This window comes from Trichosurus vulpecula, chromosome 7 (assembly GCF_011100635.1).
Source record: "Trichosurus vulpecula isolate mTriVul1 chromosome 7, mTriVul1.pri, whole genome shotgun sequence".
Taxonomy (NCBI): Eukaryota; Metazoa; Chordata; class Mammalia; order Diprotodontia; family Phalangeridae; genus Trichosurus; species Trichosurus vulpecula.
In genome coordinates this window covers 271,465,941-271,493,730 of record NC_050579.1, presented here as the reverse complement: position 1 = coordinate 271,493,730, position 27,790 = coordinate 271,465,941, and the positions used below count along the sequence as shown (strand labels likewise).

General features: G+C 48.9%; 1 protein-coding gene across 1 annotated transcript in view; it reads left to right on the top strand.

The window, feature by feature from the left end:
- Positions 1-21,186, top strand: part of GRM4 (glutamate metabotropic receptor 4) — an 87,888-nt gene extending 66,702 nt beyond the window's left edge. Inside the window, exons 6-7 of the mRNA XM_036767858.1 lie at positions 11,436-11,682; positions 21,135-21,186. Coding sequence (XP_036623753.1) covers positions 11,436-11,682; positions 21,135-21,184 — 297 coding nt within the window. The 3' untranslated portion in view covers positions 21,185-21,186. The remainder of the gene's footprint in view (positions 1-11,435; positions 11,683-21,134) is intronic.
- The last annotated feature ends 6,604 nt before the right edge of the window (positions 21,187-27,790 follow it).

The window sequence follows — 27,790 nt, the reverse complement described above, 5'->3', positions numbered from 1 at the left end:
TTCCTCATTTGGGTTCAAGTCATTCACCCCCAATCAGAAACATTGTCCTTAAGAACAGGGACATTTTTATTCTTGCGTTCATATTCTTAGTGACCAGTACATCATTGGTATGCTGAGATCAGTGAATGAATGCATGAATGAATGGATGAACAAGTCAAGAGATAAACTGAATGTGGGCATGGTGGCCATAGTGTTGTGGTGATAGGATGAGGGGCATTAGGCCAGGTTGGTTCAAACGAGGGTGCCTGATTAGGTTTGGAAATAACTGAAACTCGAGTCAGTTTTCTAAGGAAAGCATTACAGAGAAGACAGGTGATAGGAATGAACTCCATTCCCTCTCCACCTTGGCCATCGTTTGGGTGGAGACAGGGAAATGGGGTTGGCGGGAGGTGGCAAGTTGGGTGGATAAGAGTTAGGATGGAAAAGATTAGGAAGAGGGCGAGGACATGAGGAAGGATGGGAGGTGGGATAAATGGATGGATATTGGGGGATGGTGTGATCGAGGAGGGGGAACTGTGGGAAGCTGAACAGGAGGACAGGAAGATGTGGAGATAGGGTGAGAGAGCTGGTGAATGAGGAGAAAATGGAGAAATAGAAGGAATTGGAATATGTTGGTGGGGAGGCAGGGTGGAGTGGTCAGAGAGAGAGAGAGAGAGAGAGATAAAAGGCAAATACTACGTATGGTATCTGGGAACCTTGGACACCTCCTGACATCTCAGAACACTCCAGAAGGTGCTTTCCTCACACCACGCCCCAAGAAAGAGATGAGACAAGGGTAAGACCATACCTTGGGACCAGCATCCCAGCTACAGAGTGGGGGGAGCTATAGCAGCCCGAGGAGAAGGATAGTATTCTCAGCCCTTGCGGTGGGTAGAGCCCTGGATCTGAAGTCTTTGGGTTTGAATCCTGTGCGACTCACTTGCTGTGTGACCCTGGGCAAGTCACTTCTGTGGGCCTCACTTTCTTTCTCTGTAAAATGAGAGGGATGGACCTGATACCTCGAAGATCCCTTTCAGCTTGAAGTCTGTGACACTATGATCCTTCTTTTCTCTCCTGTCTGATGAGAACGGTGGTATTAATAATAAAAGCACACATGAATACAACAGCCCTTTACAGTTTAGAAGGCACTTTTCTCCCCACAGGCCCAGAGAGAGGAGGTTCTCCGTGCTCGTGTCTCTTGTTGGTGGCAGAGCCAGGGCCAGAACCAAGTCCTGTGACTGCCAGCCTAGCGTTCTTCTCCCCGTGCCAGCTGCCTTTCCATCCAAACAGCCCCCTTGCCACCCTCTTGGCTTCTCCCAGCCCTGCCTCGCTTTCTTTCCTGTTCTTTCTTTTAAGCCCTCGGCCAGCTTGCATCCGCTCCTGGGCTGTAATTAGTAGCCAGGTTCCTTCACTTGGCTTCCACGAGAGCAATTAGCTCATTTCCTGTGTCTCTGTAACAATAGGCTTGTCAATTTCTGGTTAATGAGCCATGGGGGAGGTAAGATTATCTCGTTCCACGTGGCGAGGACGAGGGTATCTTGGGGCTCCTGCTGGATCCCTCGTCTTCCCCTCAGTGGGCCCACCTTCATCCTGGACCACGGAGGCCCCCGCCACCCTGACCCCTGCAGCATCGCTTTCAGTCTGTAGGCCGGGGAATCAGGGGAGAAGAAGCAGCCGGGGCTGACCCCTAACCCACCATCCCATTGCCTGTGGCCCCCCCACCCCACCTCCCGATGACGTTTGCCTTTCCTTGTGTCCTTTGACTCGGGAGGCTGGCAGCCCTGTGAGGACAGCAGAGATTATCCTCCTTCCAGATGAGGAAACCCAGGCCTGGGCAGGGGATGAGGTCACTTGAGGGACCAGTGGCAAAGCCACGACCGCGTTCTCCTGAGTTATCGACAGGAGCGGTCCGGAGGTAGTCTCTCAGAGTCACAGATGCTCATGGAGCTGGAAGGACATTCACGGGCCAGGGTCCGGCACCCTCATTTTTATAGATGAAGTAATGGAGGCCCCAGGGAGGTCAGCTGACTTGGAAGGACCCCTCCTCACCCCACTCCCCAACTCCCTGCCCCCCTTTCCCTCTTCCCTAGCAGCGGCCCCAGGCCCCAGGGTCCGGCAAGGCAGAGCCAGATCCAGACAGAGTGTTTGTGGAGATGGGGGCAGGGTGGGAGAGATTACTGCCCCCTTCCTCTATGATGTCCACTCTCGGAGATGGCACATAAGATTCCTTATTATTAACTTATAAGCTTTTCATCATTTTATCCGTCTAATAAGAGCTAACATTTTATTTTTTAAAAAAGGTCTTATTTATTTATTTTAATTTTGTTTTCACCGTTCACTTCTGTAAGATTTTGAGTTCCAAATTTTCTCCCTATGGCTCCCTTCCCCCACCCTGATACAGGCTCCACATATGCATTCACATTAAACATATTTTTGCACAAGTCATATTGCAGAGAAGAATCAGAATCAATGGAAAGAAGAAGCAAAAAAAGGAGAGAGAACAAACAGCATGAGTTGTTAGCCGTGAAATAGTACCTACTATGTGCCAGGCACCGTGTGAAGTGCTTTACAAGTATTATCTCATTTGGTCCTCACAGCAACCCTGGGAGGGAGGCGCTATCACTACCCCATTTGACAAAGGAGGAAACTGAGGCCATCAGGGTTAGGCAACTTGCCCAGGGTCACATAGCTAGTAAGTGCCAGAAGCCAGATTTGAACTCAGAACTTTATTTCTCTTTCTCTTTCCCTCTCTATCCCTATCTCTTCCTGTTGGAACCAGGATTCGGACTAGGCCTTCTGGCTCAAAGCCTGTACTATACACTAGGGAGATAGTAGCACAGTATCTTGCATTTTTTTTTTTTTTGGTCTGGGCCTATGATTTAATCAATGTAGGAGATTTTCAATTAACAGTCGATGACAAGACCTGGAGGTCAGGAAAACCAGGTTTCAAATCCCTTTTCAGAAGTTTTTCAGCTGCGTGACCCTGGACAAGTCACTGAAACGCTCTGAGCCTCCGTTTCCTCATCTGTAAAAAGGGGAGAAGGGGTTAGACACAAAAGTCAGTTCCAAGTCCAAAGCATTTAAGTTCCTAGTACATGCCAGAGCCCTGCACACTCACTCCAGTGATGCAGATGGGCAATTAGTTGTAACTTACTGACTTAATAGGGTGGCCTGGCAGTACTGAGAGCTTTAGGGACCTTCCCCGAGGCACATAGCCGGTTATGTACCAGTCAGGATTTGAACCCAGTTCTCGTTGTGTCCAAGGCCAGCCCTCTATCGTACCACGTCTCATATATGGTAGATATTTAATCAATGTTTGTAGAATTGAGTTTTTGAATTGAACCCAGGGCATCCAGAGCCAATCCCCTGGCAGTAGCTTTTCTGAGTTGGCGTTGCCCCTGGCCTAGAAGAGCCAGAGAGGCTGCTAAGTGATGAGAGGTGGGGGAGGCCTTGCCAGAGAGCTTAGGAAAGAAAGAGGGAGGGCAAGACGGGGGATCCCTGCTAGGGACAAAGGTAGGTAGGTAGGAACAAGGAGGCGGGATGGCAGGATGAGAATTGACGAGTGCTGCCTGGAAGGCCCCACTATTGAAAAATGGATTATCCGACACCCAGATTAATGGGCTTTCATTTTGCTAAACATCTGTCACCGTTAGTCCTGCATAGCGAGCATGAAATTAGTTTTGACTGTGGAGAAGCGTGGACCTGGTGGGCTATGTGACTTACATGCCAACTGGCTGGGCCAGAGCTGCCAGGACGGGGGTCCAGGGCCGCTGAGCCTGATGGTCAGCCCAGGAGAGGAAGGCGGATCAGGAGGCCAGAGAGAGAGGGAGCCCGGGAGCAGTGCTGATCTAGCCGCTGGGCACAGGAGGAGTTTGGGCAATGGTGGGTGCTGGCAGGAGGTTCCAGTTCATTTCAGTGGGCATTTTTTCTATTTGTAAAGTACCAAGCACAGCGCTTGACACATAGTAAGCACTATATAAATGCTTATTCCATTTCCTTTCTCTCCATTTATGGAGCACGTCACCCAGTATGTGCCCAGCCTTGTCTGTGCCAGGTACTGTGGGAGATGCAGAAGGATAAAGCCCAGCGTACTTACAGAATAATGGAATTTGAGAGTTAGAAAGCCCACTGTCTAGTCCAGGGGTGGGGCACCTGCGGCCTCAAGGCCACATGAGACCCTCTAGGTCCTCAGGTGCAGCTTTTTAACTGAATCCAAATTTCACAGAGCAGATTCCCCACCCCGAGCTAATCCAGGCTGTAGAAAGAATCCCAACTACAACAAAGAGCCTTGACTTGGAGTCAAGAAACCTGAGTTCAAATCCTGCCTCACACACTTGTTAGCTGTGTGAGTCTGGGCGAGTCACTTAACCTCTGCCACGGTTTCCTTGTCTGTAAAATGAGGGGAATGAATTTGCTGACCTTTCAGGCCCTTTCCAGCTCTAACAACCTGTGATTCTCTGTGTTCTAGAAGTAGGGCGCTCGATTGGCTGTAATCCAGCTTTTGCTCGAATGCCGCCATCGAACGGGAACCTGCCACCTTCTGAAGAAGTCCTTTTCTCTTTCGTGTAGTTTAGTTTAGACAGCATTGGACTTTGGGGCCTGGGTTTGAATCCTGGTTCCAATACTGATCGTGTTACCTTTGATCAATCACTTCTCTCTGGTTCTCGGCAGCTTCACTTATAAAACTGGGCACGGATACTTGTGTCACCTCCCCAGGAGGCCTGTTGGGATTCGGGGAGTTTTCCGTAGATTAGAGCTCGCTAGGAATGTGAGTTGTTATTAAGGCCAGATCTTTGCCCCTGGGAGGTTTATAAGCCCGGCATTTAAGACAAGGACAAAGGACCAGACCGGAGAATGAAAAATAAAGCCGTAAACTTAACATCATGCGCTGTCTCAGCATGTGCAGTGCAGACCGTACATGCCATGGAGAAGGAGTCAGGAAAGGGGAGAGCGCTGTGGTGGAAGTAGTCCTGGAAGGCTTTTCGGAGGACGTGGATGCCTCTGAGACCCATGGGTGCCTTAGGTTTTGAGAGGGTGGATGGGGATGGACGAAGAGGTCCTGGCTGGTCTTGCCCTTCTTGTCTCCAGGAGTGCAAGAAGAATTTGGGGTCCCAAGAAATATTAATAATAGCAGACCAGACCTGTGATTTCATTGATATAGAGAACTCCCATAGGAGGACACTCCCTCCACCAATGCAGTTCAGTACTATCTCTACACGTGAGAGTCTTAGAGATGGATTGCCTAGGTCACTGAGAGGCTTTCAGAGCCTGTGGGTGTCAGAGGTGGGATTTGAAATCAGGTTTTCAGGGCTCTTAATGCTACCTCCTTATTGACTACATTATATTGCTTCTCATTTTGTGTGTGTGTGTGTGTGTATGTGTGTTGGTGTGTGTGTGTGTGTGTGAGAGAGAGAGAGAGAGAGAGAGAGAGTAGGGGGGAGAGGGAGGAGGGAGAGAAAGAAGGGAGAAGGAAGGAGAGAGAATGAGAGAGAAAGAGAGGGAGAGAGACAGAGAGGAAGAGAGAGGAAGAAGATAAAGAGAGGGAGGGAGAGAAAGAGAAAGAAGAGAGGGAAGGAGAAAGAATGAGAGAAGAGAAAGGGAGAGGAGGAAGAGTAGAGAAGGAGAGAGGACAAGAAAGGGATAGAGAAAGAGAGAAGGGGAGAGAGAGTGAGAGGAGAGAAAGAGGGAGAGGAGAGAGAGAAGGAGAAAGGGAGAGAGGAAGAGGGAGAAGAGAGAAAGGGAGAGGAGAGAGAGGGAAGGAGGGAGAGGGAGAGAACAAGAGAAAGAAGAGAAAGGGAGAGAGAAAAAGGGAAGGAGAGGAAAAGGGAGGAGGAGAGAGAGAAGAAAGAAAGGAGGGAGATTGAGAGAAGAGAGAGAGAGAGAGAGAGAGAGAGAGAGAGAGAGAGAGAGAGAGAGAGAAAGAGAGAGAGAGAGAGAGAGAGAGAGAGAGAGAGAGAGAGAGAGAGAGAGAAAGAGAGAGAGAGAGAGAGAGAGGAGAGAGAGAGAGAGAGAGAGAGAGAGAGAGAGAGAGGAGGAAGAGGAGGAGGAGGAGGGAGACAGTGAAGGAGACAGAGTTCAGATGTGTGATTTCACCTGTGTAAGAAACTTGGGACGTGGCTGGAACCTCTAAGAACTCATTACCTTAGAGAGTTGCCTGTGACTCAGAAGACGTAGGAGATGAAGGCCCTGATTCTCCTCCTTCAGTCACAACAGGGACGCCTTCAGTAGAGCAGTTTACACTGTTAAAAAGCACTTTCTCCCCGTCGTCTCAGCTGGTCCTAATGTCAATCCTGAAAGTGCTATCAGTTTCATTTTATAGAGATGGGACCTAAGAGCCAGATGAGGGAAGTGGCTTGCCCACAGTGAGGGGCACACAGTGAGTCAGTGTGGCAGAGGTAGAACCACAACCTGCCGGGTCTCCGCTCTTCCAACTGAAGGTTGTATTTTCCATTACAGCTCACTGTCCTTCCCCTCTACCCTTCATGCCATTGTCTTGAAGTTTATCCAGGGGAAGCTCTCTGAGAATACAGATTTTCTTTTACCAAGTATAGACGAAGAACCCATGGGCCCCAGGATCACTCCGTGCCTGTGTCTCTTTCCTTCTCTCTCCTTCCTTCTTTCTTTCTGTCTCTGTCTCTCTGTTTCTCTCTGTCTCTGTCTCTCTCTGTCTCTCTCTCTGTCTCTCTCTCTCTCTCTCTCTCACACACACACACACACACACCCCAACTCCCCTGAGTACAGAAGGCCTGTGGCGGCCCAGTCTCTGAGAGAAGGGGCCCCTTTTTCTCTTTGCCATTTCAACCATCTAATTCAATCCATTCTATTAAAATGGTTACTCAAAGCCCACCATGCACAAGGCACTGGTGCAGTATGTAGTGACAAGTCAGGACAGTTTCTGACCTCAGTTAACCAACAGCTTGGTACAGGGGAAAGCATACCAGCTCTGAAGTCATGGAGCAGGGGTTCAAATCATGCCTATACGACCTTGGGCAAGGTCTCAGTTACCTCTTGTGTAAAAACAGGGGGTTGGCCTAGATGGCCTCAGAGGCCTCTGACCTGCCATCTCATAGAACAGCAGAGAGCACTAGATTTGAAGATAGCTGACCTGGCTTTTTTTTTTAAGGCAATTGGGGTTAAGTGACTTTCCCAGGGTCACACAGCTAGAAAGTGTTGGAGGCCACATTTGAACTCGGGTCTTCCTCACTCTGCCACACTACCTGGCTGCCCGAAGATTAGTCTTCTCATGTGTAAAATGCAATGATAACGCCCGCACTGCCCACCTCAGAAGGCTGTGGTGGAGAAAGGCCTCTCCTGTCGAGGTGGGAGCTCTCAGCGGGGGGTGAGAGACGCACTGATGTGATGACTTAGAATGCCAGTGAGTGCTCAGGAGGGATCAAAGAGAGGGCTTGGGGGATCTGAGGAGGGGAAGAGCGTTCCTGGCCGAGGAGATGGTGCCCGGGCCGGACCTTGATGGATGCTACGAGTATCAGACAGGAGACGGAATGGAAATTCATTCTAGGCATGTGGGGGGGGGTGGCGTGCCCAAAGATGCCGAGGAAGGCAAGGGCACAGTGGCCGTGGGGAGCCATGATAGCAGCAGCATTTATGTACGCCTTCAAAAGGCTGGAGAGTGCTTCACAGATATGATCCCCATGACCCTGGGAGGGGGGTGCTACTGTCGCCGTTCTGCGGACGAGGAAACTGAGGCAGACCTGCCTAGGATCACACAGCTAGTAATTGTCTGAGGCTAGATTGGACTCAGGTGTTCCTGACTTCAGGCCCAGCATCCATATCAGCCGCGGTTCCACCTAGCTTGTGGTCCAGTTGTGCCGAAGCCGGCTGTGTACAGAAGGAGGGATCGTGTGAGGTAGGATGGAGCCAGACCTCGGAGGGCCCAGAATGTCAGAGGAAGGGGCTCGTATTTTAACTAGCAGAGAAAGGAGAGCCATTGAAGTTTTGTTACCTCTCCTCCTGCCCTCTTGCTCGGGCCTCCCATCCCTCATTCCAGTACCTAATCGGTAATCAATCGACGTTTATGAAGTGCCTTCTATGTATCAGGCACTGTGCTAAGTGCTGGGGATACAGAGAGAGGCAAAAGCAATCCTTGCCTTCAAGGAGCTTCCGATCTAAAGGGACTCGACTATTTTCTATCATATGTCAGCGTTATCTCCCCATCCTCCCCCGTCCTGGCCGTTCGTTGAGGAGAGCCGGATCAGTAGAATGGTGGAGGCTGTTGCGGGACTCAAGACGGGGCAGGAAAAGGAATCCAATTATTCCTAATTCTAATTAACCTGTGGAATTAGACCTCAGAGAACTTCCCTTTTGAACCTGTCTCTGACACAGAATAGAGAAGACAGAGACCGACCCAGCCTCAGAAGCAGGAAGACCTGGATTTTTTTAAAGGCAGTTGAGGTTAAGTGACTTGCGAACTCTGAATAAGGAGGCTTGATTACAATGGACTTGTATCAGTCAATCCATAAACTAGCATTTATTAAGCACCTAGTGTATACCTGAAGCTAGGGGCACCATGACCAACATAACAGTCCCTGAATCGAAGGAGGCTTGGGTAGTCAGAGAAGGCTTCATGAAGGAGGAGGGGACGCACATTTAGTTGTGAGAGGCTAGATCTGAACTTGGGACTTCCCGATTCCAAGTCCAGCATTAGTTACCTCAATAGATACTTGAACTGAATTAAATTGAGTTGACTCCCCAGACCTCAGAGCCTCTTTCTCTCTCCTCCTAATACCCCAAACCTAATTCCTCATCACACTCAGCCTGGGAACCCTTGCCACTAGCCTGTGTTACCCCCACCCAAAGCCCACCCACGGCAGTTGTCCCTCCAAAGAAGGGGAAAGGTGACAGATGTACAGAGAGATCGGGAGCATTGCTGAGCTGGAGGCTGGGCTGGGTATAGGGGGACTCAGTGTGTACAGAATTGGACCCAGGTCTGAAGGTTTTAAATTGTGTGTTATTTATGGCTTGTCTGTGTGAGGCTTTGAGCCCCCTCCTGTCTCAAGGGACTTGACTTATAACCAACTGTGTACCTATGAGCCCTGGAGAGCAGCATTTTCTGGCCTTATAAATATGTGCATTTATAAAAAGGAGAATGAAAAATGTCTCATTATACTCCCTTTTGTGTGTCGTGCCCTAGGCAGTTTCTTCTCTTGTTTACCCCTAGGTCCCCCTCTGCTCCCAAGCTCCAGAGGAGACTGAGGCAGGGCGTGGGAATGGAGGTGGAGAGCAGAGGGCCAGGTTGGCCTCCCTCTTTCCTCTTATACTCAGTCACTTACATTGTAGGTTTTGCCTTAATAACATTTCTCATATCTTTCTCCTCTTTTTTATCCCCCTGCCACCACCCTAGAACAGGTCTCTACTTAGCCCTGCCCTGGCCATAACCCCTTAATAGGTTAGGTCTTCTTACCTCGATTCTCCTCCCACTGGGGGGGGGGAAGGGAATAAGCATTTATGTAGCACCTGCTGTGTACTAAACACTTTACAAATATCATCTCATTTGAGATCCATAGATCTATGCCCATTGAAATGGCTTGGACCTAATTGTACCTACACCCCGTACACGACGTACGGATGCGGAGGCAGACACAGCTGTCTCCATAGTGTTAGCGCACCGTGTGCTGTGTAGAGCGTGCGCTGTATTATTACACATGATTAGATTGTGTGTCATCTGATGTGTACTGTGTATTATGGCGTAACAGCATAAGACGTGATATAAATTTATTAGATGTACTGTGTGGAGATCTATAGATGTCGCCTGCCTGCCAGGGTCGTTCGGAGGGTCAAAGGAGATGGGGTGTGTGTGTGTGTGTGTGTGTGTGTGTGTGTATGTGTGTGTTTGTGTGTGTGTGTGTGTATGTGTGTATGTATGTGTGTTTGTGTGTATGTGTGTGTATGTGTGTGTATGTATGTGTGTACGTGTATGTGTGTGTATGTTTGTGTGTGTATGTATGTGTGTATGCATGTGTGTATGTGTGTGCGTGTGTGTATGTGTGTATGTATGTATGTGTGCGCATGTGTATGCGTGTATGTGTGCATGTATGTGTGCGTATGTGTGTATGTTTGTGTGTGTATGTGTGTGCGCGCTCGCACGTATGCGTGTGTATGTGTGTACACGTACAGACACACATACACATATATGCACACGCACATGCATGCACATGCAGATACATATATGTATATATACATGCACACACCCATATCATGAAATTATAAATTATAATGTTATGTATAATAATATAATATGTTATGTAATAATACTGTTGCATGATGTGTTATATGATATATGATATGTATCACATAATAACATTATAAAATTATAAATACATGCGCTATTACGATGCAGATCCATATCTCATTGGACCCTCCCAACAACTCTAGAAGGTAAGTACTGTTATTACTTTTGGAGAAACTGAGGCAAGCAGGTTAAGTGACTTGCCCAGGGCCACGCAGCAAGTAAGTACAGAAGCGAGGTGCGAGCTCAAGTCTTCCTGACTTCGTCACCCCGCCCCCCTCCCCCCGTACACGCCAGTCCATCCTTCACACCGTTCTCAAAGTGTATCTCTGTGCGTGGATCTCACGACGCCCCTCCTCTGATCAAACAAGCGCGCCGGGTCCCCATGGCCAGGCGATTCCCCGGTTCTCAAGGCCCTCCGCCGTCTCAAGCGCTCCCCCTCCACATCCTCCACCCTCCAGCTGCCCTGGTCCGTGGTCCCCCAAAGACCCTCTCGTCCCCTCCCGCAGAGTCTGCTCCCTGTGCCCGGAGTGTTCCACCTCCCCCCTCTCCGTCTTACCTTTTTAGAATACCTTTCAGGATCACTTCCATGGACCTTCCTCCCTAGAGCCCTCCATGGCTTCTCCCCCACTCCCACCTGGCTTAGGAATGATTTTCCTTCTCACACTTTACAGACCATTTACCCCCATCCCTTTTAACTGTGTTTAACCTGAGGATGTCCTGTGTTATGGTCCACGATTATGTCTTAGTCACTTAATGGACTGTAAGTGTCATGAGGGTTAGGACTGAGAAGTAGCTAATTTCATATCAGTAAGTTAATGAGCATTTATTAAGTACCTACTATGTGCACTGTGCACTCTTTCATTCAACAAGCATTTTGTGAAACACCTACTTCGTGCCGAGCCACATGCTAGGTACTAGGGGACACAAAAACACTACCGAGATAGCCTTGACTCTCAAGAAGGAGGAAACAACACAAACACAGAAAAGTCAATCGAATATAGGCAGACTAGACCTAAGGGTGGGTGGGGTGAAGATAGGCTTTCTCTAGGAGACTGAGGTGAATTTCGAAGGCAGCTTAGGAGGAGGTGGAGGGTGTGTAGTCCACAAGTGGGAACGGCTGGAACAAACGAACGAATGAAGAGAGGGGGTCCGCTCTGAGGCCCTGGATCCTTCTCTGATGCTCTCCCCCCTCCCTCCTCTTCCCCAGCTGTACATCCAGACCACGACGCTGACGGTCTCGGTGAGCCTGAGCGCCTCCGTGTCCCTGGGGATGTTGTACATGCCCAAGGTCTATATTATCCTCTTCCACCCTGAGCAGAACGTGCCCAAACGCAAACGAAGTCTCAAGGCCGTGGTCACTGCTGCCACCATGTCCAACAAGTTCACGCAGAAGGGGAGCTTCCGACCCAACGGGGAGGCCAGGTCGGAGCTCTGCGACAACCTCGAGGCCCAAGGTGAGCTCCCCTGCCCTGGGGCCCCAGAACGACCCTGCTCCGGGCCAAGATGTCCTAGAGTCCAGTGTTCGGGAGGACAGAGGAGGAACGTGGGGCAGAGTTGGTGGGAGTGATGAGGAGAAGGCTTAGCTGGGTCCCCTCAGGAGCAAGGCCCCAGGAAGGGGAACCTGGTAGGAGCCCATGTGGTAATCTAGGCCATCTGAGGCCTCAAAGAAGGGATGGTTCAACATGGGCAGGGCTGGGTGCATGCGATGTGGTTGTGGATTATGGGGTAAATCTTGCCCCTGCATCAGATATTTCCCTTTGCCCTGATTTCCCTCTGTTGGAGTAGCCCCTTTGAGATAAGCCATGTTTCCCAAAGACTCCCTGGGAGGGATGGATTTGGCAGGCTAGATTTGGTCAAGGACTGGGCCTGCTGGTCCAGAGCATCTCTATAGAATCACAGAGTTGTAAGGGACCTTAAACATTTTTAGTTCAGCCCCTCTAAATGGTCAGAGAGAGGACATAACTTGTCCAAGGTTACATGGCTGATTCACGCTAGAATTGTGACTCCTGATTCCTGATCCACGAGTCCTGCCCCTGTACCGTGTTGTCTCATTCCCTCAAAGTTTGTGTGTGTAGAGTCAAGACACGCCTTCCTCACTCCCCAAGTTATTTCAGCTGGAGCAAGCCTCAGGGGTGAGGTTCAGCATTCTGGGTGATTCATCTCTCCCTCCAGCACTGGCTCCTTTCCCATTCAAAGCATAACAACTCACTTTGTGTGAGGCCTCATCATTTCCCAGACCACTTTCCCATTCATCATCTTATCTGAGCGCTCAGCAACATCATAGCCCCTCTTCAAGGTGGGCGGGAGTGGCATTACCCCTGTACCTTACAGGTGAAGAAACTGAGCCCCAAACAAGGGAAGTGAGTTGTGCCAGTCAGTGGTAGAGCCCTTGTTAGAAGCTGCCCTCTGATTTAAGTAACGCTGTCCTACTGATTGGAGGACCTCTCTAGTCCCCCACAAAAGCCCCCCGCCCTCCGATTTAAGTTCCCATTTTCCCCTTCTATGCCCTCCCAGAATGTCACTACCGTCCTGCTTCTCCTCTCCTGGAGCCCTGACCTTTCCCAGCAGGGATGCTCCTAGGGAGGCTCCCTCCTCTCCAGATGTAATTATCCTAGGGGTATTTCATCTTCTGTTCTCCTCATCTCAACCTCCCTAATCAAGTCAGGGGATCCGAATTCGAATGCCAGCTCTGACACTACCTGAGAGACCTTTATTCCACAAGGGATGGAAGTGGGAAGTGGGAGGCATTCTCAGAGAAATCCTGTGGTTAAGCCAGCTCCTTTAACAGACGAGGAAGCTGGAGACCCGAAAGGATAAGTCACTCGCTTGAGGTCTCCCAGGTCTCAGGTAACAGGGCTGCTAAAAAGTCATATAGAATGAGAGTTCCAGGTTTTGGAAGGAACTTAGGCCTGTGATTTCACTGATGGGTGCAGCTCCCAGTGAAGAAAGCCCTTCTGCCAGCTTAGCACCATACTCTGGGGCTGGGATTTTGAGAGCTTAAAGGGCCTGTCTAGAGTTTCACAGCCATTAGGCATCAGAGTTGGGACTCAAACCCAGGTCTTCTGGACTCCAAGGCCAGCTCTGTGCTAGGAGGTATAGACTTGGAGTCAGGGAGACCTGTGTTTGAACTCTGCCTCTGGGTGCTTATCCTTAGCGTATGTCCACTTACTTAACTTGCCTCAATTTCCCCACCTGTGAAATAGGGAGATTAGTCGTCCCCCCCCTCACCAGATTGTTGTGAGTAGCAAATAGGATAATATTTATAAATATTTTTATTTTTTATTTTATTATTTTAATTTATAAATATAGCTGCCTCTCCAAAGTAATTATCATTATTAAGACTATTATTAATAACCTTTTGGGTATTCGGTTTCCCCATTTATAAAAAGGAGTCAGACTAGAATCAGGGCTGTGGAACCTACGGCCTCGAGGCCACTTGTGGTTCTCTAGGTCCTCAAGGGTGTCCCTTTGACTGAATCCAAACATTACAGCATTATTCTGTATTTATTCTATTATTATTTCTTTACAGGATTTACTCCTCTTAATAAAAGGATTTGTTCTGTAAAACTTGGACTCAGTCAAAAGGCCGCACCCAAGGACCTAGCCACTAGACCATCTCTAAGGTCACTTCTAGGTCTTTATCTTTATTATCCTATGGATCCTCTGGCTTTGATTAAGATGTCTTTAAGCCCTAAATGCTATGATTTAATGATTTGCCATCTTCTCGTCCTCCCCATCTCCAGGGGCTCAGAGCCCCCACCCCACCCCCAGATGACCCCACCCTTGCCATCTACCCTCCTACTCCACCTTCCTTGTACCACTCTGCCTCCAAACCCAGACTCACCCGGCCTGTGTCCCATCTTCTCAGTCCCCCGCTGTGCCAGGCTGGATGCCCTCAGCCAGCTAATCTGAGAACTCAAGCCCTCCAGGAACCTGTTGCAGATTATTTTCCATTTGGGCCTTGGCTTCCTCTGCAGTAAAATGAGAGATTTAAAGTAAATGATCTCTAATGTTCCTTCCAACTCCAACATACTGTGTTGCATATGGCAACGGGGGAACCCGTGATCCCCACACATGGACCGCCAGAGCTACTTGGCTGGTGCCTCCCACGCTCTTCTACCTCAGGTTAACACATCACCCCCTCCATGCTAACACAGACACATTTCCAGGGGCCTTCTGAAAATAAGGTCTTATACCAAAAGGGTGACTCAAGGTTAAATCGCAGACACAGGGGATGAGGTGTTATGGGATAAGGAGAGCTTCCTCAGTGATCCCTCTGATGTGTGAGTGTATGAGTTGTGAGCTCTGGCTGGACCCCCATAGGAGCGCTGGGCTGTTCTTAGTCACCCTCTACCCCTCTTCAGATTCACCCAGCTCCAGCTTAACATCGCTGAATCCATTTTACAGTTTGGGAGACTGAGGCACGAGGTAGGGGAAGGAATAGTAGGGTATAGAATAGACTCAGGAGTTTAGACTCCCAGCCCCCTACTTCCTACATGATTTAGGGAATTTACCACCTACATGGGGGCCAGGGAAGAGAGCTAGGCACCTTCCACCTCTCCCTTCCCTTGCATGCCAGCAGAGATCGGGAGGCCAAAGGCCCAAGAGACCAGTCCACAGCTTTGAGACAAGAGCCCCCTCCTCACGGTGAAACTGGCAGGCAGGTGATTAATTCTGGGAAAGGTTGGGGAAGTAGGGGGAGAGTCGGGGAGGGTGGGGATGGCAGAGTTGTCACTCCTGGAGAGCAGGGACATTTTTCACTCTGTCACTGGCAGGCCACGTATCTTTAAACAAACAACAGAATAAATAATTTACAGGGCCTGATTGCCGGCAGATTGGCTAGGGAAACACGGGGGCTAACAAATAGAGGCTGTCAGCTCTAATTTTGTATAGCCCATCTAATTGTTATCTGAGGGTAACAGCATCTGAAGTCTGCAATAAAGGGTCATTTGTCAGCACGGGGTGGGGTGTGAGCACATGGCAGGCACATGAGGAAGCAGGAATGCTCACTCAGGATTGGGAACCCGTGCACACATACACAGACACACACACAGACACTGTGCTCGCTCTCTCTCTCTCTCTCTTCTTCTTCTTCTTCTTCTCCTTCTCCTTCTCCTTCTTCTCCTTCTCCTTCTTCTCCTTCTCCTTCTTCTTCTCCTCCTCCTTCTCCTTCTCCTTCTTCTTCTCCTTCTTCTCCTTCTCCTTCTTCTCCTCTTACTTCTCCTCCTTCTTCTCCTCCTTCTTCTCCTTCTTCTTCTCCTCCTCCTGCTCCTTCTCCTCCTTCTTCTCCTTCTCCTCCCCACTCCTTCTCCTCCCCTTCTTCTCCTCCCCTTCTTTTTCTCCTCCTCCACTTCTCCTTCTCCTCCTCCTCCTCCTCCTCCTCCTCCTCCTCCTCCTCCTCCTCCTTCTTCTTCTTCTTCTTCTTCTTCTTCTCCTCCTCCTCCTCCTCTCTTCTTTCCTCTCTCTTTCCCTCTTTACTCTTTCTCTCTTATCTTTCCTCTCTTTCCTCTGTCTGTTCTCTCTGTCTCTGTGTTTCTCTCTCTCTCTGTGTGTCTGTGTCCATCACCGTCTCTGTCTGTCTGTCTCTCTCCTCTTTCTCTCTCCTCTCCTCTTTCTCTCTCTTTCCCTCTTTACTCTTTCTCTTTTCTCCTTCTTCTCTATGTTCTCTCTTTTTCTCTGTCTCTCTGTCTCTGTGTCCTTTTTCATCTCTGTCTCTGTTTGTCTCTCTCCCTTTCTCCTCTTTCCCTCTCCTCTCTTTTCCCCTCTTTACTCTTTCTCTCTTTTCTTTCCTCTCTCATTTTCTGTCTTTGCTTTTCTTTCTCTTTGTCTTTGTCTCTGTGTTTTCCTCTGTGTCTTTGTCTCTCTCTGTTTGTCTCTGCCTCTCTCTCCGTGTCTGTCTGTCTCTCTGTCTGTTTCTCTCTGCCCCTTTCCTCCCCTGAAAGGGACTTAGAGAATCCCCCAAGATAGATACCTGGAGCCACGCACCAGCACTAAGCTGGTACCTCCCACAACACATTCAGCCTCAGAGTCCAAGGGCTCTCAACGTTGGAGAGACAGGGAGGAAGCCTTCAGACTCTACAACTACACAGCTAAGTTTTCTCAGGGAAGAAACTTCTGTCTTTCTGTAGGTGGGGCTCTGGGGAGGTCATTACCTGCACCTCTCATTTTAGCTTGAGACGGCGTGTGACCAGTCGATCAAAAAGCGTTTATTATGTGCTACTAAGTGCCAGGCACGGTGCTAAGTTCTAGGGTTACAAAGAAAAGGCAAAACCAGTCTCTTCCCTCAAGGTGTTCACATTTTAATAGGGGAGACAGCATATAAATAACTTGGTCCCTACAAGATGTAGATTCAATAGACAGGAGACACTCTCAGCGGGGGAGGCACTAGCAGTGGGGGATGGAGAGATCCCGAAAAGCTTCCTGCAGAAGGTGGCATTTGAGCCGACCCTTGAAGAGGTGGAAATGAGAGAGCAGGGCCCTCTGGGCATGGGGGTGGTGGGGGGTGGGGTGTCAGCCAGTACCATGGCAGGGAGACAGGAGAGGAGTGTTTCAAGAACAGCAATTAGGCCAGTATGACTGAACTGTCAAGTGTGTGGAGATGGGTAAAGTGTAAGAAGACTGGAGAGGCAGGAAGCTGACAGGTTACAAAGAGCTTTAAATGTCAAGTAGGATTTTATATTTGATCCTGGAGGCAATGGGGTGCCAACGGAATTTATTGAGGGTGTGGGGGGGAGCTGACATGGTCAGACCTATGTTTTAGGAAAATCACTTAGGCAGTGGAGTGCAGAATGGAAGGACTGAAGTGGGGAGAAACTCGAGGTAGGGACGTTAATTAGAATCAGGGACCATCCTATCTGTGCCTGCAATCATCATTCCCTGGAGGAAATTCAGTGCTCCAGCTCTTGCCTGGAGTGCCAGTTTAACTTTAGTTAATAGATTTATAACCACGTTCAGGGCCAGTCAGTTTGGGTGAAGAGAAGGAAGCCAGGGAAGAGGAGCAGTGAGTAAGTCTGGACCCCAAGCCCAAAAGGGGCTTCAGAACAGTTAACAGTTAACAGTTAATAATCACGATTCACATTTCTATTGTGCTTTGGGGTTTCGATGGTGCTTTCCTCACAACAAGAGCCCTATGAGTTGGACAAGTCAAGGTGGGTAGGGGGGATAGGTGATTACCGTGCATGTTTTATAGACGAGGAAACTGAGGCTTAGGGAGCTTAAGTGATTCGCCCATGGTTCTCATAGGATCATAAAACTTAGCATTGGAAAGGACCTTAGAAATCCTCTGGCTGGTCCCATTTATTTAATAGATAAGGAAGCTGGAAACCTAGTAGGAGAAGTTATTTGCTTAAAGTCTCATGGGTCGTAGGAAACACAACAAGGATTCCAGCCCAAGTCCAATCCGAGAAGACCTTAGTTCACATACCCCTTCCAGTGTTTGTTACCTTTGTGACCTGAGTGGTCCTCACCTTTCTCCTCTGTAAAATAGGTCTATGACTCCCAAGTCAGGGCTCTAGGTACTTCACTTTAGTAAGCATTCGAGGAAGACTTGAACGGAGGTTTTCTGGCTCCAAGGTCAGCCTGCTTTGCATCCCATTGGCCTCTTAAACCAAGATCTATCAGTGTTCTATCAATCCTGACCATTCTACTTTCACAGATGAGGTGCTTCATCAATGTTGAATTGTAGAAAGATTGTTGGCTCTGGAGTCCAAGGACCTGGATTTAAATTCTGCCTGTCACATACTGCTAATGTGACCTGGACAGAACTGATATCAAGCATGGCTGTGCCCCCTCTGTGTAATGAGATGGCTGGACTAAACAGAGACGTGCTGGTTGGTGTTTAACCACTAGCCCTCGGGGGAGAGAAAATACTCATGACATACTTTTGAGTTTAATCTGCATTGACTGAAGTCTATATAATCAACAAAGTGGTCCATCAGTAAACGTTTATTAAGCACCTACTAGGTTCCAAGCACTGAGGATACAAAAAGGTGCAAAAGAGTCTTTGCCCTCAGCTGTTCAGTCATTTTTCAGTCATGTCCGACTCTTCATGACCCCATTTGGGGTTTTCTTGGCAAAGATACTGGAGCGGTTCACCATTTCCTTCTCCAGCTCATTTTACACATGAGGAAACTGAGGCAAGCAGGGTTAAGTGACTTGGCCAGGGTCACACAGCTAGTAAGTGTCTGAGGCTAGATTTGAACTCATGAAGATGAGTCTTCCTGGCTCCAGGTCAGCACTCTGTGTACTATGGCTCCTTGTAGCTGCTCCTGGAGCTTGCAGTCTAATGGGAAAGACAATATGCAAACAAATATATGCAAAACAAGCTCTGTATAGGACACATAGGAAATAATTAAAAGAAGGAAAGCCCTGTTTTGTAGAGTCGGCCTGTTTCTGAGATGTAAATTCTCATATTGGAAATGTAAAGAATGGGCTCCGGAGCTGGGATGAGCTGGCTCCAGCACAGCCCAAATTCGATGGCCCCAGAGGTCGGGTCTAACTCCAGATCCGTGATCAGTCAAGCTGTGGGGCAAGAGCCTTAGCGTGAGTCACAAAACTGAAGCATGGCAGAATTTCCTCATTGTCAGGGACAAAGGTCAGCTCATTTAAGTTGTAACTGGACTGTGGTTCCTAGAAGCATCGATTCTGAGCTGGAAGGGACCAAAGGTCATCTAGTCTAACCCCTTCATTTTATTGACAAAGAAATGCTTGGCTAATATCAACTCTCCCATTGTACAGATGGAGCTAAATTTCTCCCTCAAACATTGCTATGTATGCACAGAAAAAGACTAGAAAAGGATTTTCTTTTAGATTAAAAAAAAAACACCTTATTGTTTCTCACTTTGGGTAGAGGCTGGGCTACGCCTTTATTTCCTCTCTGTTTGTATTCTTAAATGGCACAAGGCCCTCAAAAGCTAGTTAGATGGCTTGGATTTCCCTGAACCTCTGAGAATCCCCAGCTACCCCGAAGCATTTGGAGATGACCAGGCCCGAGCTGGAAGTGTGGTCCCTGCTCCCATGCCCCTCAGAACCCTACTAGTTAGATTTTTAATGTGCTCTCATCCATGGCAATCCTTGCCACAGTCCCGTCAATAGAGCCTTCGCTGCAGCAGCTCCTGAGGCTTAACGGTTACTGTTGTCCACCAGAGTCTGGCCCTCTGCTTTGCAGGTTCAGAAACTCAATTTTGTCAGTTCATCCAGGAGTGAGCGGGTTCTCTAGGAACCCCCACTCACAAGCGAGTGATTTGTAAGTGAGAATGGCTGTTAGTTCACAGAGGAAGACAGGCTTTGGACAAACTGAGAAGAAAGCATTGTGTTTTCATTGGCTCATTCTCAGCTCTCTTTTTGCCCTCACTTTCTGCCCCATATTGGTACCCCCATTTTCATGTGCTTAGGAAAGGCCTGCCTTACAAGGGCATGACCTCTCCCCATCACAGTGGTCTGTTCCCATTTTGTAAAGGAACCTGGGGGCAACTAGGGGGCACAGTGAATAGAGCACGGGCCCTGGAGTCAGGGGACCTGAGTTCATATCTCACGTCAGACACTTTACACTTACTATCTGTGTGACCTTGGGCAAGTCACTTAACCCCAATTGCCCTGCCTTCCCTCCTCAAAAGAAAAAAAAAGAAAAGAAATTGAATCTGGTAAACAAATTCAATAAATGTGAGATCATGGACAAGTTGGAGAAGTAGGGAAAGGCCATTTTATAGAAAATGGAGGAAGGATAGCTGATCCATCGGATAGTGAAGAAGGGGAGGAGTGGAAGAAGGCTGTCTAGTTAGCAGCAGTAATAATATGTACCTGCTGGACTTGGTGTGTGTGTGTGTGCATGCCCTGGGTTCCAATCCCTAGCTCAGATGTTCATTACTTGTTACCTTGATCAAGTCACTTCAACTCCCTGATCCTCAGTTTTCTTTTTTTTTAATAATTAATTAATTGAGTTTTAGTTTTCAACAGTCAGGATCCTCAATTTTCTCACCTGTAAAATGGGATTCACAGAGTGCCTCACGGACCCTAGAGATCTATCTATAGAAATGTGAACTGTCATTATTATAATTAGGTTGGGACCAGATGGTGGAAGGCCTTGAAAGCCAGGGATTGGGGAGGGGTGGTATTTAGGCTTCATGTGGCCCGTTATGGAGAGCCTTTAAAGGTTCTTGGGTGGGATGAAAGGGGTGTGTGTTTAATGTTATCCTTGTGGGGGCAGTGGACAGGATGAATTAGAGGGCTGGTCCTGGGGTCTCCTGGGAGAATTGTGGCCTGGGTCCTTGGGCATTCGGCCAACATACAGTTTCCTGGGGGTGTGCCCACATAGCTCTTTATCTGGGGTCCATGAACTTGGCTTTTTAGAGTCTGAATTTCAGGAGAATTAAGGGTCCACAGGCTTCTCCAAAAGGAGGGGGGAAGGGGTCTGTTGACACTAGAGAGGTTAAGGACGCCTGCTCAAAAGATGTGGGTCCTGCCTGGATTGGTCCCCTACCTTGGGGGAGGCAGCATGTTGAGGCAGAAAGAGCCACGGACTTGGTATCAGAGGATATGAGTTCCAATATCTAAATTTATCTCTTTGGGCTCACTCTCCTCGTCCACAGAATGGGGCAGTAATAACACACGTTGCTGTAATACAACAATGCTGTGAGGCAGGTAGTGAACCTTCCCGATTTTCCACCGAGGAAACTGTGCCTCAGCACTTGTCTACGGCCGCAGTTTGCAGCGTCAGAGGCCAATTTCAAACCCAAGACTTGTGACTCCAAATCTGGGGCCCTAGCTACTATACTTCACTGCCTCTTTCAGATGACCAGTGGTCCATCCCCATCACAGGCAAGGAGAGTGAGGGGCAGAGAAGGGCTGAGGAGGGAGGGATGGAGGCAATGCTGTGACTTCCGTATATGTCCTTTCTTCCTCCTCACAGCTCTGGCGACCAAACAGACCTATGTTACCTACACCAACCATGCAATTTAGCTGGAGCTCCTTGCAGCTGCCGGGTCGGAGGAGGAGAGGAGGAAGAAGAGGAGGAGAGAATGGAAACTTTGTAGAGTCTCCTGTCCAGACAGGGCTCTGATCTCTAGCGATCTCCAGGCACCCCAGGAGTTTCCCTGATTGCCTTGGGAGCTTGGGGAGGAGGCTTGGTGCTTACAGAGCAAGAACCCCAGTGCCTGGGGGGTGGCAGCAGTGCAGGCCCTGGCCAGGCCAAGGGAGCAGGAGGAGGGGGACCTGGGGAAGCTGCTCTCTGCTCCCCTGGTTCCAGGGTCTTTGACCAACTGGCCTTTCCTGCCCCAAACCATAGGAGGTTATATTCAGTTGTGTCAAACCTATTGGCTTCTCTTGTTCTCCTTCTCTCTCTCTCTCTCTCTCTCTCTCTCTTTCTCTCCCCTTCCTCCCTCCTTCTCTCCTTTCCTCTCTCTCCCTCTCTTCTCTCTCTTCTTTCTCTCTCTCTCTCTCTCTCTTCCCCCCTCCCTCTCCCTCTCTCTCCTCTTCCTTCCTCCTTCCTGCCTTTCCTCTCTCTCCTCTCTCCTTCTCTTCTTCTGTCTCTCTCTCTCCCTCTTCCTCCCCCCTCTCTTCCATCCTTTCCCGGTCTTTCCTTCTATCTTTCTTCTCTCTGCCTTTGAGTCTTTCTACCTATCTATCAATATTACCACCCTGCTCCGGGCCTCAGTTTCCTCCACCATAAAATGAGGGGTTTGGACTCAATGTTCTCCTCAGTCTGCGAGTCTCTGAGTTTATATCTTTGTGTCTGCCTGTCTTGCTTTCTCTCTTTGTTGTCTCTCTTCTCTCTCTGTCCTTCTCCCTGCCTTCCTTCTCTCTGTCCCGTGTCTGGCTCTTTGTTTCTCTCTTCTCTGCCTCTTTTGGAGCCTCTTTCTCTCCCTGACTTTTTGTCTCTCCTTCTGTTTCTCTCTGACTGTTCCCAATCCTCTGTCTCCCTTCCTTTTGCATTTTTGCTTTCCTGTCTTTCCTTCCCTCCCTCATTTTTGTCCTATTTCATTCCCCTGCCCCCACTTAACAAATCTTATGTGTTGCAAAAAAGAAAAAGGAAAAAAAAAACCAACAAAAAAAAACCAAAACAAAAACAAATCTCGAGTGTGTTGCAAAGTGCTGAGTCCTCTTGGTGGCCTCTATTTGTGTGACCCAACCCACGGATTGAAGCCTGTCTGCTGTGTGTCCTGCCCGCCCACCCACCCGACCAGTCGCCCGCCCACCCACCAACAACACAGAGTTCAGTGCCTGGATGTTAATGACTATTGATGACAATGTGTAGAGCATGATTGTTTTTATACCAAGGACATTTCTAATAAAAAAAAACACATGGTTTTGCATCCCGCCTCCTTTGCCCGGAGCACTTGTAGGAGGACTATGCTGATATTGCAGAGGGAGGGGTGGTACTCAGAGGAAGGGAAGGACTTGGTGACTGGGAGGGAGGGAAGGTGGTCACACACTGGGATGGGCACCCAGCCTTGCGGCTATACGGCCCTGATCTCACCTGCCTAGGGACCTGGGAGCAGTGGGAGGAGAGAGCACACCGAGTCAGTCAAAGACTTGGAGCAGGGGTAGGGGGCTTAGAGAAACTCTGGGACTCTCAGAAGGAGGCTGACGACTCTGTCCCTCCAGGAATGGCCTGGAGAGTGCCCGCTGCCCTGCTGACTCATTGCCCTTTGCATCTCGAGTAGTAGAGCTCCCATGTCCATCATCCTTCACCCCGGTTAAGATTATTCCTATTTTATAGATAGGGTCAATGAGGCTGAAATGAAATGACTGTAGCTTGACCCGCGGTTTACCAAGTTACTCTCTCTCAAGCACCCTGAGAGGTAGGAAGTTCAGGTCCCTATAAATGGGAAGCCACAACTCAAAATCCCTTTTATTGATGGGAGAATCATCCTCTAGGCAGCTACATCCAGCTGCCTAGACGTCCACCATCACCATCACCGTTCAACCCAGGTCCAAATGGGGATTTGGAATTCAAGACAGGCAAAGCGATTTGCCCATGGCTAGCATGCTAGAGTCTCCAACCCAGGTAATCTGACTCAGAGTCCAATGGTCTTTGAGGGGCAGCTAGGCCATGCCATGTGATCATCTTGGGATATTTGTCCTGGAGTAGAGAGTGGATGGGGAAGGACAATATGACTGTCTTCAAGTATCTGAAGGGCTCTCGTGGGGAAGAGAGATCAAACTTGTTTGGCTTGGCCCGAGACGGCAGAGTTCAGAGCCTTGAGCTGGTGACCATTGTAGAGAAGTGGTGATCAGCTTCCACGTAAGAAAAGCTTCCTGACTATGAGAGCTTCCCCCAAGCCTTTAGAGGTGCTGGGTTCCCCAGGAGAGGCAGTAATGGTGGTGCACGAGACTTGGGGAGAGACAGAGAGACAGACAGACAGAGACAGAGAGAGAGATATCTTGATTTGTTCTGGCTTTGACACTTAGTTGTGTGATCTTGGACAAATCTCTTTATCTCTGAGTGGTACAGTGGGCCTGGAGTCAGGAAGACCCGAGTTCAGATCCGGCCTCTGAAACATTGCGGTGTGACCTTGGAAAAATCATCTAACCTCTGTTCACCTCAGTTTCCTGTCTCTGCAATGGGATGATGATATCATCTACCTCCCAGGACTGTGATGAGGACCAAGTAAGATAACTGAAGAGCGCCTGGCATGGTACCTGGCACACAGTAACCACTGTGTAAATGTTAACTCTTATTATCAGCAGTGGCAGTATTATTGGAGCTCCAGTTTCCTGGCCTGCCGAATGGGCCTCGTGATGATTGCCCTGCTTCACAGGGTTGTGGCAAGGATAGCTGTGAAGAAAATGCTGTTATGAGCATTAAGTGTATGATCTTATTTTTATCAGAGGCATCTTAATTCAGTGAGCTGTGAGCTGGCTTAAAAACCTGGAAGACCCAGGTTCAAGTCCTGCCTTTGTGACCCTGGGCAAAGTCCCTTCACCTCTCAGTGCCCCCAGGCGATTCTCTATAGTTTGCAGAGAAGATGCCTGACTACTGTGGTGGAAGGAAGTCCTCATCAGAAGTTCCCTATACCAATGAAAATAACTTCAGTTCCGTCATTTTTCAGGCATGTCCAACTGTTTGTGACTGCATTTGGAGTTTTCTTGGCAAAAATACTGGAGTGGTTTGCCGTTTCCTTCTCCAGCTCATTTTACACATGAGGAAACTGAGGCAGCTAGGGTTAAGTGATTTGCCCAGGGTTACATAAGTAGTTCAGCGTCTGAGGCCTGATTTGAACTCAGGAAGATGAGTCTTCCTGACTCCAGGCCCGGCACTCTATCCACTGCACCACCAAGTCCTGTCCAAAACTGGAGGTCTTAAAGACTGGATAACCACTCACTGGGGATGTTAATAGAGGAGGATTCTTGGTTAACTGTGGCTTGAGCTGAGATCTAGTGACTATCTCCCTAGTGTTTCCTCACCCTAGCCCTGGAGGCTCACCAGCCTCCTTGCCTTAGACTTGAAAGCCCCCATCCCTAGCTGTCCTAGCCCTACTCCTTCAATGAGAATGACTTCCAGGAGCAGAAATAGAATCTTTTAGATGAAAGGGGCCTTAGATTGCATGTAGTCCAACTCCCCCATTTTACAGATGAAATAGAGGCTGAGACAAGAAGTGACCAATCAAACCATCAACAAGTATTAAGTGCCTACTGTGTACCAGACATGGCGCTAGATGCAAGGAACACAAATATAAAAGTCAGGCAGTTCCAGACCTTAAGGAACTCACTTTCGCTTGGGGGGTGGGGTGGAGAGTACAAGTTCATAGATAAGTAAACAGAAGATAAAGACAAAATAAAAGCACAGTGAAGGGAAGGGAGGAACACTCAGGACTGGAGGAATTGAGGAGGGCCTCCTGCAGGCCTTTAAAACCAGCTTGAAGGTGATGAGGGAGAATATTCAACATCCCTTCCTCCCTTCCTTCCTTCCCTCCCTCTCTCCCTTGTTCCCTCCATCCCTCCCTTGTTGCCTCCCTGCCTCCCTTCCTTTTTTCCTCCTCTCTTCCTTTTCTCTACCTCCCTCCTTCCCTTCCTTCTTTCCCTTCCTTCTTCCTTCCTTCCTTCCTCCTTCCCTCCCCTTCCCTCCTTCCCTCCCTCCTTCGCTGCCTCCCTTCCTCCCTCCTTTTTTTCCTCCTCTCTTCCTTTTTTCTCCCTCCCTCCCTCCGTCCTTCCTTCCTTCCTTCCTTCCTCCTTCCCTTTTTCTCCTCTTCCCCTTTTCCCCATCTAAGCCACCTATCTGAGTGTTTCCAGATACGTATTTGTTGATCCTGGGGTGTCTGTCTGGTTCTATATGTGGTCTGTTTTTCTCAGGCTACACCTGCCTGTTTGTCTGTCACAGGATGTGTAGCCCATCTCCAGCTCCATGTTCTAGATCTCAGATGTTATTCCCTCTGTTACTTAGTTGGGGTTGGGGGTGTGGAGGGACAGCTCCAAGGCTAGATAGCTGAATTACCAGAGAGCAAATTATTCAGGCTTCAAAAAAAACCCAGAAGAAGCAGCTGGAGTCAGGAGGGAAGCTCCTCATCCTCCCCACCTCTCCTCTCCTCTTTTGCCCTGCCACCTACATATGGCAGGGTTTATAAGATCAGGAGTGGAGAGGCTAGAGAGAAAGACAGGATGGAAAAGAGGACCACAGTTGGGGGAGGGGGAATTAAAGTTGCTTGGGGGTGGGGCATATGGAAATATAGGGGATGAATTCAGTAAATCCCATTGGCTCACAGTACCCATTCCCCCACCTGGGGAATGGGAAGGGGAGTGTCTCTGTAGAGTGCAATGGGCTCCCCCAAATTTTTGGTCGTTTGTGAGATGGAGAAAGGGAAGGAAGAGAGAAAAAGGAGGAGAGAGAATGAGAGGGGGAGAGAGAATAAGAAGGGAAAGGAATAAGGAGAGAAGAGAATAGAGGAGAAAGGAGGAGAGGAGAAGAGAAGAACAGAGGGGAAGAGGAGAGAGGAGAGGGGAAGGGAGGGGAAGGCAGGGGAAAGAGGAGAGGAGAGGAGAGGAGAGGAGAGGGGGAGTGAGAGAGGAAGAACTTTTATTAGCAGAAGCTTCAGATATCCCCCTTCCATCTTTGACAGTGCAATGGAAACAGCAGGAAAACTTTATTTCCTAGCTCTCAGACTGGGCTTTCCTGTGTGACCTCCAGCGAGTCAGATGGAGGAGTTTCCTCATCTATAAAAATGGGGGATACTGGGGCTTGTGCTGCCTGCCGACGTGCTGTTGAGAGGACCTGATGACCGGGCATGTACAGCACTGTATCAATTTAATTTAATTCAATTCGACATTCATTAAGTACCTACTGTGTGCAGCACATGGTGCTGGGTTGGGTGGAGGAGAATGGGTAAAAAAGTGAGGGCTGGGGCTGGAGATGCAAAGTTTAAATAGGAAAAGATGGCAGGTGGTGCAGTGCAAATGGATGTGGCATTCAAAGACCTGGGTTCAAATCCTGGCTCTGCCCCTCAGTTCCTGTGTGACCTTCCACAAGTTCTTTACTTCTCTGACCCTTGGTTTTCTCTTCCACAAAGTGCTAAGGTTGGACTAGCTGGCAGCATTTAGTCTCTTCCACATTAAATTCTATGATCCTCTGACGTAACATGATAGGGCACGTACGCTGATGTCTATACGGTGACTGCGCTAGGAAAGCCCAAAGCAGAGTGTTGTGTGAGGTCCGTGAGGGAAGAGAGGGACTCATGAGAGCCTTCTTGGAGGAGGCGGCCTGTGGGTGAGCTTCGAATGATGAGTAGGGACTCAGCATGCAGGCAGTAGGGAAGGAGGAGGGTGTCTCAAATATAGGAGCACCATGAGCAAGGGCACCGAGTTCAGAATGCACAGGACATGTACTGGAATGGTGTGTCGTTCGGTTCAACTGTATTGGAAAATAAGTACAGGCTATCAGCATGTTAGACAGCCAGATGTCGAAGTGGAAAGACCTGAATTCAAATTTGTCCTCAGGCACTCACTAGCTGTGTGACCCTGGGCAAGTCACTTAACCTCTAAGTTAAGGCAGCTAGGTGGCTCAGTGGATAGAGCACTGGGCCTGGAGTCAGGAGAGACCTGAGTTCAAATGTGACCTCAGACACTCACTAGCTGTGTGACCCTGGGCAAGTCACTTAACCGCTGTTTGTTTTGATCCACTGGAGTAGGAGATGGTGAACCACTCCAGCATCTTTGCCCAGAAAACCCCATGGGCAGTATTGGTGCGCTATTGTCCGTGGGGCTCATGAAGAGTCGGACCACACAAGTGAACAACTACAAATTCATGCTGTAAGACTGAATGTTTGACTCTAGACGAGTCACTTAACTCTAGGCCAGAGCTTCTTAAACTTCTTCTTCTCCAGACCCTTTTCCCGTTTCGGCAGCATTCGTCGGCATTGCATGGCACGAGGGAACACCCAGTGCAAAGTGCACATGCTTTGTGTTCAGAACCAAGGCCACAGTGAAGTTACATGACGCAGCATGGACAAGCGCTGTCAGGAAAACCTCGCATTCATTGCGTGTTTAATTTTTAATTAAGTTTCAGTCGTTGTGCTTTCTTTTATTGTTGCCAAATTTTTTGCAACTCCGCATGGGGTCGTGAGTTTAAGAAGC